This window comes from Nicotiana tomentosiformis, chromosome 9 (assembly GCF_000390325.3).
Source record: "Nicotiana tomentosiformis chromosome 9, ASM39032v3, whole genome shotgun sequence".
Classification (NCBI taxonomy): Eukaryota; Viridiplantae; Streptophyta; class Magnoliopsida; order Solanales; family Solanaceae; genus Nicotiana; species Nicotiana tomentosiformis.
The window spans coordinates 106992327-107008265 of NC_090820.1; the positions used below are offsets into that span (position 1 = coordinate 106992327).

General features: G+C 43.1%; 1 protein-coding gene across 1 annotated transcript; it reads left to right on the forward strand.

The window, feature by feature from the left end:
- Positions 1-231: 231 nt before the first annotated feature.
- LOC138899335 (uncharacterized) lies at positions 232-1014 on the forward strand. Its single transcript, XM_070185496.1, has one exon. It carries the CDS (start codon positions 232-234, stop codon positions 1012-1014), a length of 783 nt encoding a protein of 260 aa, XP_070041597.1.
- The last annotated feature ends 14925 nt before the right edge of the window (positions 1015-15939 follow it).

Genomic DNA, 15939 nt, shown 5'->3' on the forward strand with positions numbered 1-15939 from the left:
AGGTGTCAGCGTGGGGGAGGGGGCGCGGGGGGTAAGAGGGCTAAGGGAGCTACTAGGCTGAGAGTGGGGTCTTAGAACATAGGAACTTTGATTGAAAAATCTGTAGAGTTAGCGAAGACTCTCGAGAAAAGGAAAATTAATTTAGCTTGTGCACAGGAGACTAGGTGGGTAGGAGATAAGGCGCGAGATGTAGGCAGTTTCAAACTTTGGTATTCTAAGAGGGTGGGGGGCATGAACGAGGTAGGTATATTGGTTGATAAGGACCTCCATGAACTAGTGGTGGAGGTTAGGAGGGTGAATGACAGGTTGATGATTATTAAGCTAGTTGTTGGAGGTTTTACTTTGAACATAATCAGTGCATACGCACCACAAGCAGGCTTGGATGAGGAAGTCAAGAGGCGTTTCTGGGAGGATTTGGATGAGATGGTATGTGGTATCCTGCATACTGAGAGGCTTTTCATTGGAGGAGATATCAACAGCCATATTGAAGCAACGTCGGGGGAGTATTATGATGTGCATGGTGGCTTTAGTTTTGGAGATAGAAATGGAGTAGGAACGTCTGTGCTAGACTTTGCTAGAGCATTTGATTTGGTAATAGGGAACTTGAGTCTCCCGAAGAAGAGGGAGCACTTGGTCATATTTTGGAGTTCGGTGGCCGAGACTCAGATTGATTATTTACTCTGCAGGAAGTCCGATAGAGGTCTTTGCACGGATTGCAAGGTCATCCCAAGTGAGAACCTTTCGACCCTTCATAGGTTCCTGGTCATGGACCTTGAGATCACGAAGAGGAGGAGGAAGAGGGAGATGTATAGCCAACATAGGATAAAATGGGGAGCCTTGACGGAAGCTAAAGTGCATGAGTTAGGGTTCAAGCTGGTGACTATCGGGGCGTGGAGGAGTAGTGGGGACGCAAGCGCTATGTGGACCACGACTGCGCAGTACATTAGGGAAGTCGCGAGAGAGGTATTAGGGGTCTCAAAGGGTTACTCTGGTGGTCACAAGGGAGGTTGGTGATGGAATGGAGAGGTTCAAGGAAACGTGAAAATCAAGAAAGCGGGCGTATATGAAGCTAGTGGAAAGTGTAGATAAGGAGGACAAGAGGGCGAATAGGGAGCTTTATAAGCTGGCTAGGAAAGAGGCAAAGCTAGCAGTTAGGCGGCCAAGACTGCAGCTTTTAGTCATTTGTATGAGGAACTCGAGGTCCAAGGTGGGGATAAGAGGTTGTTCAGGTTAGCCAAGGCACGAGAAAGAAAGGCACGTGACTTGGACCAAGTGAAATGCATCACGGATGAAGAAGGTAGAGTTTTGTTGGATGAGGAGCTTATACGTCGGAGATGACAGACCTACTTCCATAGTCTCATGAACGAGGAGGGGGACAAGAGCATTGTACTGGGTGATTTGAAACTCTCCGAGAGTCGTTATGACTTTGGGTATTGTAGGCGGATTAGAGTGGATGAAGTTGAGGGGGATATGTGTAAGCTGATCAGGGGCAAAGCGACTGGGCCGGATGAAATCTCGATGGAGTTTTGGAAGAGTGCGGGCAAGGCAGGCTTGGAGTGGCTCACTAAGTTACCTAATGTTATTTTTAGAACGCAAAAGATGCCTGAAGAGTGGAGGTGGAGCACGATGGTTCCTGTATACAAGAACAAGGGTGATATCCAAAATTGCAATAACTATCGGAGTATCAAGCTGCTTAGCCATACTATGAAAGTCTGGGAGTGAGTGGTAGAGCTAAGGGTGAGGAGGAGTGTGTATATTTCCGAGAACCAATTTGGGTTTATGCCGAGGCGTTTGACTACAGAAGCTATCCACCTTGTTAGGAGATTGATGAAGTAGTATAGGGAGGAAAGAAGGACATATATGGTGTTCATCGACTTAGAAAAGGCATACGATAAAGTTCCGAGGGAGGTTTTGTAGAGATATTTGGAGGCTAGAGGTGTACATGTTGCCTACGTTAGGTTGATTAAGGACATGTTATGATGGGGTTGTATCAGGGGTCGGCACTCAGCCCTTTTTTGTTTGCTCTGGTGATGGACATACTGACGCGCCAGATCCAAGGGAAGGTGCCGAGGTGCATGCTATTTGCAGATGATATTCTATTGATTGATGAGATGAGATACGGTGTGAATGAGCAATTAGAGGTTTGGAGGTAAAACCTAGAATATAAAGATTTCAAGTTGAGAAGGACCAAGATAGAATACTTGGAGTGTAAGTTTAGTAGCGATACTTAAGGAGGGGAAGGGGAGGTATGGCTGGAATCGCAGGTCATCCCTAGGAGAGGGAGTTTTAAGTACCTTGGGTCAATTATTCAAGGGGATGGGGAGATTGATGAAGACGTCACACATCGTATTGGGGCGGGATGGATGAAATGGAGACGGGCTTCCGGTGTTTTGTGTGACAAGAAGGTGCCACTGAATCTTAAGGGTAAGTTCTACAGAGTGGTGGTCAGACCTACGATATTGTATGGAGCTGAGTGTTGGCCATTCAAGATTGCGCATGTCCATAAGATGAAGGTAGCAGAGATGAGGATGTTGATAGGGATGTGCGGGCACACCAGGTTAGATAGGATCAGAATGCGGTTATTTGTGACAAGGTGGGTGTGGCACCTTTTTATCACAAGATGCGGGAAGCACGGCTTAGGTGGTTTGGTCATGTGAAGAGGAGGAGCACAGACACCTTGATGAGGAGGTGTGAGAGGTTGACATTTGAGGGGCTACGGAGAGGTAGAGGTAGGCCAAAGAAGAGGTGGGGAGAGGTGATTAGGCAAGACATGGAGCAACTTCAGCTGACCGAGGACATGACCCTTGATTGGAAGGTATGGAGGTCGAGAATTAGGGTAGTAGAGTAGATAGTCTAGAGTGTTCATAACAGTAGTATTGGCATGCAGTCTCGCTTTCTATTGGTAGTAGGTTTTTATGACTAGCTATTGTTTTCTTTCATTGTTGATCACCTTACTGTCTTGTTGTTTCTATTCTGCTTTTATATGGCTTTTTGGTATTGTCCCTTCTTGTGTATTTTTTCATTAGTGTGGTACTATGCTTTCCTGAGAGAGGGTCTATTAGAAACAGCCTCTCTACCCTCACAAGGTAGGGGTAAGGTTTGCGTACACACTACCCTCCCCAGACCCCATAGTGTAGGATAATATTGGGTATGTTATTGTTGTTGTTGTTGTTTCTGTTTATTTTATTTCAGATAGTAGCATAGGTGTTTTGTATATTCTACTAGTGCTCATACACTTGTGACTCCGGGTCTTGGGGACATGATAGTAGACACTTGATGGCTTTTGAGTATTTATTTCACCGTACTTTCTCTTTTATTAGTTTACGCTTTACTTTATTAAATTTTCCACTTTTCATTTACTTAATAAATAAAAATCAACTACTTTGGAATTATTAAAAAGAATAAATACATGTCTAGTTCACTGTTGGCTTGCCTAATGGTGACGTTGGGTGCCATCACGACCTATAAGGGAAATTAGGTCGTGACAACATGGTGTCAAAGCACTAGGTTCATGTAGGTCTCACAAGTATGAGCAGGCCTAATAGAGTCTTGTTGATCGGTGCGGAGACGTCCGTACTTATCTTTGAGAGGCTATAGGGTGTTAGGAAACTACTCTTTCTTCATCTCCTATCGTGCAGTTGATATTGTGCTAAGTATATTTCTCTTATTCTCTCACAGATGGTGAGAACGCACATGGTACCCCACCTAGGAGGAGCTGATCCCCCTATTGCTAGAGGCCGAGGCAGAGGGAGGGCTCCATCTCGTGGTAGAGAACGAGGTCGTCCTAGAGTTGCTCCAGTTGTGCCACCAGTGGATCTAGTGGAGGATGCCATTATTGAGGAGTAGGGCGAGGTTCCTGCAGTGGAGCCAGCCCCAGTAAATTTCATGCCCGCACCAGGATTCCAAGAAGTCATGGTTTGTATGTTGCGGGTCATGGATTTTATGACTAAGGCTAGTTTATTTCCAGCAGACCCAGCCACATCTCAGGCGATAGGGGGAGCAAAGAACCCTACTGTTCAGGCTCTAAGGCATGTAGCTTCCGTATATCATACCCCGGGTGCACTACCCGTGGGCGGAGCTCAGCCAGTTATAAAAGCTATACCTGAGCCCAAACCAGCTACGGCCGGCGAGCCGCAGAAGCTATTGGATAGGTGACCATGCTACATCCTCCTGTCTTAGGATGTGAGCGACATGAGGATCCCCAGGATTTTATTGATCATTGCAGGGACGGACTGCACAACATGAGGATATTGAGTCCCACAGGGTGGACGTTACCTCCTTTCAGCTAGAGGGCAGAGCCCGTAGATGGTGGAAGTCCTATCTTCTCGGTAGGCTAGTAGGTTCTCCTCCCTTGACTTGGCATCGGTTTACACGCCTCTTTCTGGATAGATATATTCCACCCTCTTAGAGGGAAGAGTTGTGATTTCAATTAGAGTAGCTACAGCAGGGTCAGATGTCGGTGACCGACTATGAAACGAGATTCTCTGAGTTGTCTCGCCATGCACTTAGGATACCCCCCACTGATGCATAGAGAGTGCAGAGGTTTGTTTCGGGTTTGCACTTTGGAATCCAGGCCACTATGGCCTGAGAGGTTGAGATATGGACTTCTTGCGAGCTGGTTGTGGAGATAGCTCGGAGGATCGAGGGTGTTCGTCAGCATGGACGAGAGTAGACGCCGAGGGACGAGCGGTATCGATATTCTAGAAGGTTCAGTGGTGCTCCGTCTGGGGGGAGAGTTCAGTTTGTTAGAGGTCAGTCAAGCAGGCCCACATATCCAGTATCGCCGCCTCCTCGGGATACTCCGGTGCATCTCTATTTCATCGCCATTCAAGAGAGCTCCTATAGTCCACCAACTATTTAGGGTTCCTCCAGTGGGTATTCGGGCCATCAGGGATAGACTTCAGGTTAGCAATCCACTGGACCGATCAATGGAAGAATTGATCAAATCCATGCTCCCGAGTGTTTTGTACTTTTGTTCCTCTCTCAAAGTAGCGTCCTCTCCCCAAAATAGGTTTAGGTTGGTTTTTATATGAGTTGGGGGTATCTTGGGGTCAAAATAACAGAGTCCCAGTCAAAGTAGGACAACTCTGCATTACTAGTGCCCAGGGTAGTATGGGGCGCTAGCACTGGCGCTGGGTTTGTTGGGCATTCTGTTTTGTGCACCACAGGTAGCATCCCACGCTACCTGTGGCTCTCAACTGGGCACTGTTGTCGTTTCTTCCCATTTGCGCTCCAATTCGCGCACTTTCATCCCTAATCGCATCCAAATGATTCCTACATATAAAAATACCACAAATTAGTTCAAATCATTATATTATACATCTAAAATCTAAAAGTCATGAGCACAATGCGGGGCAATATACATAAAAATATGCATACGTTAAGCCGAATATCAACACCCTACACTTAGACTCTTGATCTTCCTTCGATACCGACAATCAAGCATGAACACACAAATTTTACATTCTTCCCATTGTTAGACTCTACCAAGTATACACAATGCGATTCAACCAACTCAAACAATCTCTCCACAAACACCCTACCTCAAGAGATGACTCATTACCACTAAGCATCCTTAACTCACACACTCACCCAACAAAAGAAGAGTACAACATCACCAATCCTTCATGAGACCAAGTGCCCTCACCACAAGAAAAAGAGTGAATACAGAAGTAGCCCATACGTTCGAATATGCCATTGAACATAAATTAAGTACATCACAATATTGAACAAAATTCACTCACTCTCATAAAGCATTCATGTGCATCACGTGGTCGTACCATAAGCATGCACGTAGTGTACATCTCTACTAATCTAAGCTAGCCAAATCTAGGATTAATTAGGACTATAAGGTTGTAATGTAGGTTGAGGTATGGGTAGGATACATTTAGGAATTGTGACTAACCATCCCAAGCAATTTAATACACTACACTCACAATTCGAGCACATCTTCTTCTCAACCAATTCACTTGTCATACACCATATATAACATAGCCCTCTTTTCAATTAGGCACCTCTATATTTCCACTAGCATGAATTAGAAGGATTAGGCGGTGTGTGTGTTTTCTACAATATTTGAACTATTATTATTTTTCTTCGTTCTTGCAATATTTTTTCTTTTTCTCCCCATTTTTCCTCTTTCTTTTCTCCATACGCTCCATACATTAAGTTTCATCGGCTAGTGACCTTTTGTTTTTCACAATATTAGTGCACCTAAAGAGCCTTTCCATGGTTCCACTCAAAACTTACTCCCCAATCCTGCACCTTACTTCTTTTAGCGATTATGTGCCTTTGGAGGTAAAGGTTCAACAATCTCAAATTAAGAACAAAATAGGGATACGACTTGTAATGTGGGTGCCAAAGAAAAGGTCTATAGGCTCAAAGGGGCTAGCAATGGAAAATTTATTTTTAAGTGACAAGCACATCTATGATCAAGCAAGAAACGCCTACGTCATCTCCTAGACTAGCACAACTTAATGCTTTCACTTCGATTAACACATGGGGCTCCTAGACTATTTAGGATAGCACAGAATATCACCAATCCTTACATACACATTACACTTGACTCAATCAAGATGGTTTTGTTTGAATCTCAAGTCAAGCAAGCATAGTGAGTTGATAATATTTAAGCAATGATGCACTAGGTGGCATACAAGTCAACCAACTGAGAAAGAAACATCACAGAGTAGGCTACTTAATTTACTTGGGCATTACAATTCAAATTAAATATTCAGGAAGACAGAGCGCATGCCATAGTTTAATGTTCCAACACCCAACATGTCAACAGGTACCTCAGAGCACCTCAGTCTTCTCCCTATCCTACTCCTTAAAAAAATATAAAAAACAAAACACTCGGTTCGAGCTACACCCTTGGAAAAGAATCGGCATCCAAAGAAAAACCAAGGGATACTACCTAAATATCCTAAAAAGAACAAAAGAAAATCTTTTTGGTATTTGTTTAATCACACGTTAATCCCTCAAGAAAATTGTCCAGCAGGTCCATCATCGGGAAAAGTCCATGCTTTTTCTAATTTGTTTTTTCTTTTTCCTAGCTAATTAGACTATGTAAGTTCTAAACGAAGCTAAAAATAACAATAAATAAAAATTGTATAAAATTACAAGTCAGGAAGTATAAGAAATTCAAAACAAAGTAGTGGAAAGAAAGAACTCTCTGCTAGTCGGAGTCCACCTCCTCAGAATGGCCATCAGTCGTAACTCTGGTCTCATTATCATCATCCTTTCCTAAGGGCACCAAAGCCATGGGCCCCGTGACTTCATCACCAATCTCATCCTCATAGGATCCTTTGTGAGTGTTCTCATCCTTAGAGAAGTGAATGAGACTGCCCAGTGCAATTCTCAACATATCTTTGGAAGAACTGGATAGATCATTTCTCAGATGCATACGCTCCTCATCTGACACCCCTAGCTTGCTCATTATCACATTGAGGGAACTATAAAGATACTTGTTGAAGTTTTCGTCCCTCTCAGTCCTCGCAGATTGGCTTAGCTTTGATGTGGACTCCAGCAAGGATGTAATGTCTAGCAATGCCTTTGGTTCCTCTACTACCTCATCATAGCCAGGGTACTCCAGTACCTCACGGGATAGCATGTACTACGTCAGGAGGTTTCCAAAGAAGAACCTTTTGATCCTTTGCCCAAAGCAGGTGCAGGTCATCTCCCCGAGTATGGTCTCACCCATATTTATGGGTCTCCCAGTCATAAAAAAGAATACCACACACACTCGAGCTCGAGTGCATTTGTTGTTGTGTTCAACTGGAATGAGTCAGGCTTGCACAAAATTCTGCCACACTTTGGTAGTCTTGCTGAAATCAAAGTGTATTCGCCTTTAGCTCTATTCCACTTGGCATTCGGATCGGCGCACTGCTTATATAGGAATGGCTCATCCCACAAGTAGAGCCTCACATTATGTAAAAATATTCTTCTATTATCAGGTGTCAATTCTAGTGGCATCAGCCCACTTGCAATAAAATTCACGTAGTCTGCCTACCACATTGCTTCACATGAGGTCATTACCAATAACTGATAAATATTTCCTTAATCGAACCACCCTCATCCACATGGTTCCAATTTTCTAATCTGGACAAGTGATCAGCCACTTGATTCTCTGTTCTTTTCGATCTCGGATCTCCAAGTCAAATTCTTGCAAAAGGAGGACCCAACAAATCAGCCTCGGCTTGGCATCTCTCTTTTCAAACAGATACCTTATAGCTTAGTGATCCCTGGAGACGATGATTTTGGTTCCCACTAGATAAGTTCTGAACTTGTGAAACGCCCACACAATTGCAAGCAACTCCCTTTTAGTGACAGTGTAGTTCATCTGGGTTGGATTCAGAGTTTTGCTCGCTTAGTAAATGTATTGAAAACTTTTATCCCTCTTTTGCCCCAAAATAGCTCCTATTGCGACGTCACTCGCATCGTACATCAACTAAAATGGTTGCGCCCAGTCCGGGGTAATGATAATTGGCGCAATCACCAATTTTTTCTTTAGCTCCTCAAATATTTTCAGACAAGCATCATCAAATTTGAAGGGGATATCTTTCTCAAGATGCCTGCAAAAAGGAGAAGAAAATTTTGAAAATTCTTTAATGAAACGACGATAAAAACCTGTATGGCCCAAGAAACTGTGAATGCCCTTGACGGATGTCGGTGGGGGAAATTTTTCAATCATCTCCACCTTTTCTTTGTCCACCTGCAAACCATTTTTGGACATCTTGTGCCCCAAGACTATACCTTCTCGTACCATGAAATGACACTTTTCTCAGTTTAGCACCAAGTTTGTTTCTTCACACCTAGCAAGCACTTTATCAAGGTTCATTAAAAATTTATCAAAAGAAAACCCAAACACAGAGAAATCATCCATGAACACTTCTACAAATCTTTCAACTATGTCATTAAAAATAGCCATCATACACCTTTGAGAATTCGCAGGTGCATTACAGAGACCAGATGGCATTCTTTTAAATGCATACGTACCATAAGGACACGTAAATGTAGTCTTCTCTTGGTCCTCTGGGGATATAACAATCTGATTATACCCCGAATAGCCATCTAGGAAACAGTAGTATTCCTGTCCAGCTAATCTATCAAGCATTTGGTCAATAAAGGGGAGGGGAAAGTGGTCCTTGCGGGTGGCATTATTTAATTTTCTATAATCTATGCAAATTCTCCACCCAGTCACAATTCTTGTGGAAATAAACTCATTATTTTCAATAACCACTATAGTCATCCTCCCTCCCCCCCTTCTTAGGTACACATTGGACGTGGCTTACCCATTTGCTATCAGAGATTGGAAATACAATACCTGCATCAAGCCACTTAATTACTTCTTTTCTTACTACCTCTTTCATGATTGGATTTAGGTGGCGTTGTTGCTCTACACTTGGATTGTGCCCTTCCTCTATGAGGAATGAAAAAGGATGGACTAATGCCTCTAATCTCAGACATCATCCACCCAATTGCTCTCTTGCGCCACACATCACTCTTAACAGCTTTTCTTTCTACCATCTAGACAAGTCAGAGGAAGCAATAACTGGTGGAGAGTCAGAACCACCCAAATACGTATATTGAATATGAAGGGTCAAGGGTTTAAGTTCCAATTTTGGAGCTTCTTCAACCAACGGCTTTGGAGGAGGCCCACTTGGCCTATTTAGGGGGCTTAAAAGGATTCAATCCATGTATGTAGGCACACGATGCATCTAGTATATACATCATCTCCTCAACCTCGTCATCAATATCCAAGCTGTCGAACAACATAAGTTCTTTCTCTAGAGAATCGTCTATATATACACTCGTGTCGATAAGTTGCTCATCCACCTCCATAATAGATATCATAGAGAGTTCCTCATAATGGCGAAGAAGTTGGATTGCCTTGTAGACATTAAAAATGCTTCCTCATTGTCCACCCTCAGAATCATTTTTCCCTCTCTCACTTTAATAATTGCATCACATGTAGCCAAGAGAGGTCATCCCAATATGATTGGAACTTGTTCATCAGCCTTATAATCTAGAATAATGAAGTCTGTTGGGAAGATAAATTTCCCACTTTGTAGCAACACATCTTCAATCACTCCTTCAGGGTAGGCTATGGATCTATCAGCTAGTTGCAACATCACAGTGGTTGGTCTTGGAGCTCCCAGACCCAACTGCTTGAACAAGGTCAAGAGCATCAGATATATGCTTGCCCCCAAATCATAAAGAGCGCGGCCTACATCAATATTACCAATCCGCACAGGGATGGTGAAGCTACCAGGGTCCTTAACTTTTGAGGGAGCTTGTTTTGGACCCTCGAAGTGCGCTCCTCAGTAAGTGAAATTGTCTCGAATCCAATCAATCTCCTCTTGTGAGCCACTATATCTTTGATGTACTTAGCATATTTTGGAATTTCATGAAGTATATCCACCAATCTTAACATAGAAAGAAATTTGTTGAACATGCGATAACCATTCTTTTTTGGTAATCTTTGGGGGAAGGTAGTGTTGGCCTTTCAACATTCACTGGCTCTGAACTTTCATCATCTTTCTTTGAATCGTGTGTTGCCCTAGGAATCAACTCCCCCTCAAGTATAGGCTTATCCCTTCTCTTATTTGGTGTTTCTTCAATTCCCTCCCATTTCTGAGTGTGATTGCACTAACTTGAGGGTTCTTCTCTTGGGAAAAGTGCCTATAGGCCAAGTATTTTGATTTGATGCTAATTGTCCCATTTGTCTCTCAAGATTTCTGAAATCGGTACTCAGTTGTTGATTGTCAAGCAACAACTTCTTCAACAAGTCATTAGTACTCTCTTCTACTTGTTGGCTTACGTTGTTGATTAAATTTCCTTGGGGCCTATAATGATTCTGAGTCGTCTGATTTCCACCCCAGGAGAAGTTAGGGTGATTCATCCAATTTGGGTTGTAAGTGTTCCCATATTATGAATGTTGATTTATCGGACCTCTACTCTGTTGCCCCACATAATAAATAGATTCAGGATTCGTATGGCACATGTCATTCGTGTGACTGCCAGCACATAATTCGCAGGAAGTAGACATTTGTTGTACATGTTGCATCTGTTGTGTTTGGTGCATTTTCATACTATTCATCTGATTTGCCAATTTTGCTATATCTGCTCTCACGGCTGAGAAGTCATCAAGCTTAATTACACCAGTTGCTTTCTGTTTAAGTGCTCTTCGTGACTCCACATCTCCTTGCCAATTATTATCATAAGCAGTGAAGTTGTTTAGAAGGAGTTGGATTTCACTATATGGGCTCGCCATGCAACTACCCCCACAAGCTGAGTCAAGATTCATCATTTATGTTTCGTCTAACCCATCAACAAAAGTATGACCCAACACCTCATCAGTATGACAGTGATATGGGCAGTCTCTGAGTAGCGTCTTATATCATTCCTAAGCTTGATGAAGAGACTCTCCATCCCGTTGTTGAACCCTAAGAATCTGGCTCCTCACCAACTTTGTCTTTTTAGTGGGAAAAAAATTTGATTAAGAACTTTCTTGCTAGATCATCCCAAGTGTGGATCGAATTCGCGATCTCCTTTTGCAACCATTCTTTGGCTTCCCCCAGCAGTGAAAAGGGTAACAGTGTAAACCTGACGTAGTCCTTGGAAACGTTAGGATAATTGTAAGTATCCGTAATTTATAGGAAGTTCTGAATGTGCTAATGCGGGTCTTCATGAGACATACCCACATTTTTCCATGTGGACTGAATCAGCTGTACCATGTACTGTTTGAGTTCAAAGTGACCCAAGATATCGGGTTTCACAATAGCCTCAGTCATATTAGCAAGATTGGGCCTTGCGGCTTCTATCACCGGACGCTCTTCATTATATGCCATCTCTAGTGGTTGTGGTTGAACTACGATATCCAACTCTATTCTAGTTCTAGCTTCGACTTCCCTCCTCAGCCTGTGAAGTGTTCGTTCAATTTCAGGTCAAGAGGAAGGAGGTGTTTTCCGCTTCCACTCCTCCGTATTCAATATAAGAGCCTCCGTCAACACAAACAAGGAAAACTGAAATTTAAAACATGAACAAATAACTAATAAAAGCTTAACTCATAAAAGTAGCTAATTTCTAAGTTCCCGACAATGGCGCCAAAAGCTTGTTGTGACCAAACACACTCACGCAAGTATACGTGGTCATCAAATTATAGAGTAGTGAGTAGAGTATCATTTCCACAGAGACTTATGATTAACATTTGACTGATTCAAACTCAAACAACTTATCGATTCAAGAGATTTCTCAAAAAATGTGTAAGTGACTAATTTACTAACTAAGAAACTTGCAAGCAATGAAATAACAAGATATTAACCAAAACACTTAAGAAATTTCAGATAAAAATCAATAGGAGAGGATATTCCAGGGTCATAGGCTAGCTAACAATTTTGTTGCGTTCTTGGCTTAAAATGACTAATTGATTTATCTGGATTGTTGATTAACAGGGTTGATATTACTCATAAGAATTTGTCGAGTTATTACTCGCCTATTCAAGCTAACTTAATGCCTATATGTCTATGGAATTAAGACTAACAAGATTGCATTTACACTTCTTGTATTTCAAAAAAGCAAGACAATTAGGTATATTTCTATCCTAATTGTGAATTTGTTCCCCGATACCCGGGTTCAAGAACTTGCTCTATTTAATCCTATATGCAATCTAGAATTCCCACTTTTGATTTAAACTCTAGATTCGTAGACAGTATTTAATTGTTATCTACTCAGCAAAATAATTAAGAATAGAATTAAATAAACGACCCAATGTGATAAAATCAAACTCGTCAATTTAAACGTCACACGTCAATATTCACGCAGCACCCATGACCCCAGAATAATAGGGTTCTTAGCTACTCATGTTCATAAATCATCAAAAATAATGTTTTCAAATGTAAAATCAATTAACACTAGAAGAAGAATGGAAGAATTAATCAAATTTGTGCTCCTAAGTGTTTCATACTTTTGTTCCTCTCTCAAAGTAGCGTCCTCTCCCCCAAAATAGGTTTAGGTTGGCGTTTATATGAGTTGGGGGCGTATTGTGGTCAAAATAACAAAATCCCGGTCAAAATAAGACAACTATGTGTCACCAGCACCCAGGGTAGCGTGTGGCGCTAGACCTGGCGTTAGGTTTGTTGGGCATTCTATTTTGTGCACCACAGGTAGTGCCCCACACTGCCTGTGGTGCTCAATTGGGAACTTTTGCTTTTTCTTCCCATTTTCACTCCAATTCGCGTACTTTCGTCCCAAATCGCATCCAAATGATTTCTACACATAGAAATACCACAAATTAGCACAATTCATTATATTATACATCCAAAATCTACAAGACATGAGCACAATGAGAGGCAATATACATAAAAATATGTATACTTTAAGCCGAATATCACTGGGGCCGAGAGCAGACGCCGAGGGACAAGCGGTTTTGATATTCTGGAAGGTTTAGTGGTGCTCTGTCTGGGGACAGAGGTCATTTTGTGAGGGGTCAGTCTAATAGGCCCACATATCCAGCACCGTCACATCCTCGGGGTGCTCCAGTGCGGCCCTATTTCAATGTCATTCCTGAAAGCTCCTACCGTCCACCAGCTATTCAGGGTTTCTCCAGTGGGTATTCGGGCCATCAGGGACAGTAGTCCACCGGTCCGAGAGGTTGCTTCTAGTGCAGGGATCTTGGTCATGTGGGGAGGTTCTGCCCCAGGCTTTGGGGCATGGCAGTACAGCAAGGTCAGCAGCCTATGATTACAGCACCAGCTACCACACCAGTCGTCCGGCAGCCCAGAGGCGGAGGGCAGGTGGGTAGGGGCTGTCCTAGGGGTGGAGGCCAGTCAGGTGGTGCTCCAGGTAGGTTCTATGCCTTTCCATCCAGACTAGATGCAATAGCCCCAGACGTCGTGATCAAAAGTGTTATTTCTGTCTACGGTAGGGATGTTTCGGTACTATTTGATCCAGGGTCTACGTATTCATATGTTTCATCTCTGTTTGCTCATTTTCTCGATGTTCCTTGTGAGTCCTTAGTTACTCCTGTATATGTGTCCACACTAGTGGGCGATTCTATTGTTGTGGATCGGATCTATAGGTCACATATCATGACTTTATATGGTTATGAGACTCGAGCAGATCTTCTGTTGCTTGACATGACCGACTTTGAGGTCATTTTCGGGATGGACTGGTTATCTCCATATCACATCGTCCTTGATTGCCATGCCAAGACTGTTACCTTAGCGATGCCAAAATTTCCTAGATTGGAGTGGAAAGGTTTGTCTGTTAGTGCATCTAGTCAGGTTATCTCTTTCCTGAAGGCTCGACATATGGTCGAGAAGGGTTGTTTGGTTTATCTAGCTTATGTTTAGGATACGACTGCAAAGACTCCGGTGATTGAGTCAGTACCAGTGGTCCGGGAGTTCTCCGATGTGTTTCCTTCTGATCTTCCAGGCATTCCACCAGATAGTGATATCGATTATTGATTTGGCTCCAGGTACCTAGCCTATCTCTATTCCACAGTACCGCATGGCTCCCAAAAAGTTGAAAGAGTTGAAAGAACAGCTTAAGGAGTTGCTAGCAAAGGGGTTTGTCAGACTGAGTATGTCGCCTTGGGGTGCTCCAATGTTGTTCGTGAAGAAATATGGGACTATACGAATGTGTATTGATTACCGCCAATTGAACAATGTTACCATTAAGAACAAGTACCCGTTGCCATGTATTGATGATTTGTTTGACCAGTTGCGGGGTGCCAGGGTGTTCTCTAAGATCGACTTGTGATCGGAGTATCATCAGTTGAAGATTCGTGAGTCGGAGATCCGAAGACGTCTTTTTGGACTAGATATGGCCACTATGAGTTTCTAGTGATGTCCTTTGGCTTGACTAATGCCTCGGCGGCGTTTATGGATTTGATGAACCGAGTGTTCAGGCCATATATTGACTCATTTATCATTGTCTTCATTGATGACATATTGACCTACTCACATAGTATGGAGGAGCACGAGCAGCACTTGAGAGTGATGTTTTAGACCTTGTGGGAACCAAAGCTATATGCTATGTTCTCCAAGTGCAAGTTCTGGTTAGATTCTGTGGCATTCTTGGGGCATGTTGTATTAGGCAGGGGTATTAAGGTAGATCCTAGGAATATCGAGGCAGTTCGGAGTTGGCCTCATCCTGCCACAACGACCGAGATCGGGATATTCTTGGAGTTCGTAGGTTATTATTGCCAATTTGTGGAGGGATTCTCATCTATTGCAGCACCATTGACTAGATTGACCCAGAAGGGTGTTGCGTTCCGGTGATTGCGAGGCACGCTATCAGAAGCTCAAGACTGTATTGACTACAACACCGGTGTGAGTGTTGCCTTCTGGTTCGGGGATTTATATTTTGTATTGCGATGTTTCACGCATTGGCCTGAGTTGTGTATTGATGCAGGAGGGGGGAGTTTTTGCATATGCTTCACGTCAGCTGAAGGCCCATGTGGAGAATTACCCGGTGCACGATTTGGAGTTAGTCGCGATAGTTCATGTTCTTAAGATATGGAGTCATTATATTTATGCGGTGTCCTGTGAGGTTTACACCGATCATCGCAGCTTGCAGCATTTGTTCAAGTAGAGGGATCTCAACTTAAGGCAGCGCAGGTGGCTTGAGCTACTAAAAGATTACGATATTACCATAATTTATCATCCGGGTAAGGCGAATGTGGTTGTGGATACCTTGAGCAGAAAGGCGGAGAGTATGGGTAGTTTGGCATTCATTTCAGCAGAGGAGAGGCCATTGGCTTGGGACATTCAGTCCTTGGCTAACAGACTTGTGAGGTTGGATATCTCAGAGCCCAACCGAGTTTATGCATGTGTCGTCACTCAGTCTTCACTATTCGAGCAGATTAAGGCTCGTCAGTAAGACGAACAACACTTGTTGGTTCACATAGAGACGGTACTATAGTGTGGTGCCAAGGAG

Excerpts from the sequence above, each read along its gene's own strand:
- LOC138899335 (XM_070185496.1), top strand. The coding sequence starts at position 232 with ATGAACGAGGTAGGTATATTGGTTGATAAGGACCTCCATGAACTAGTG.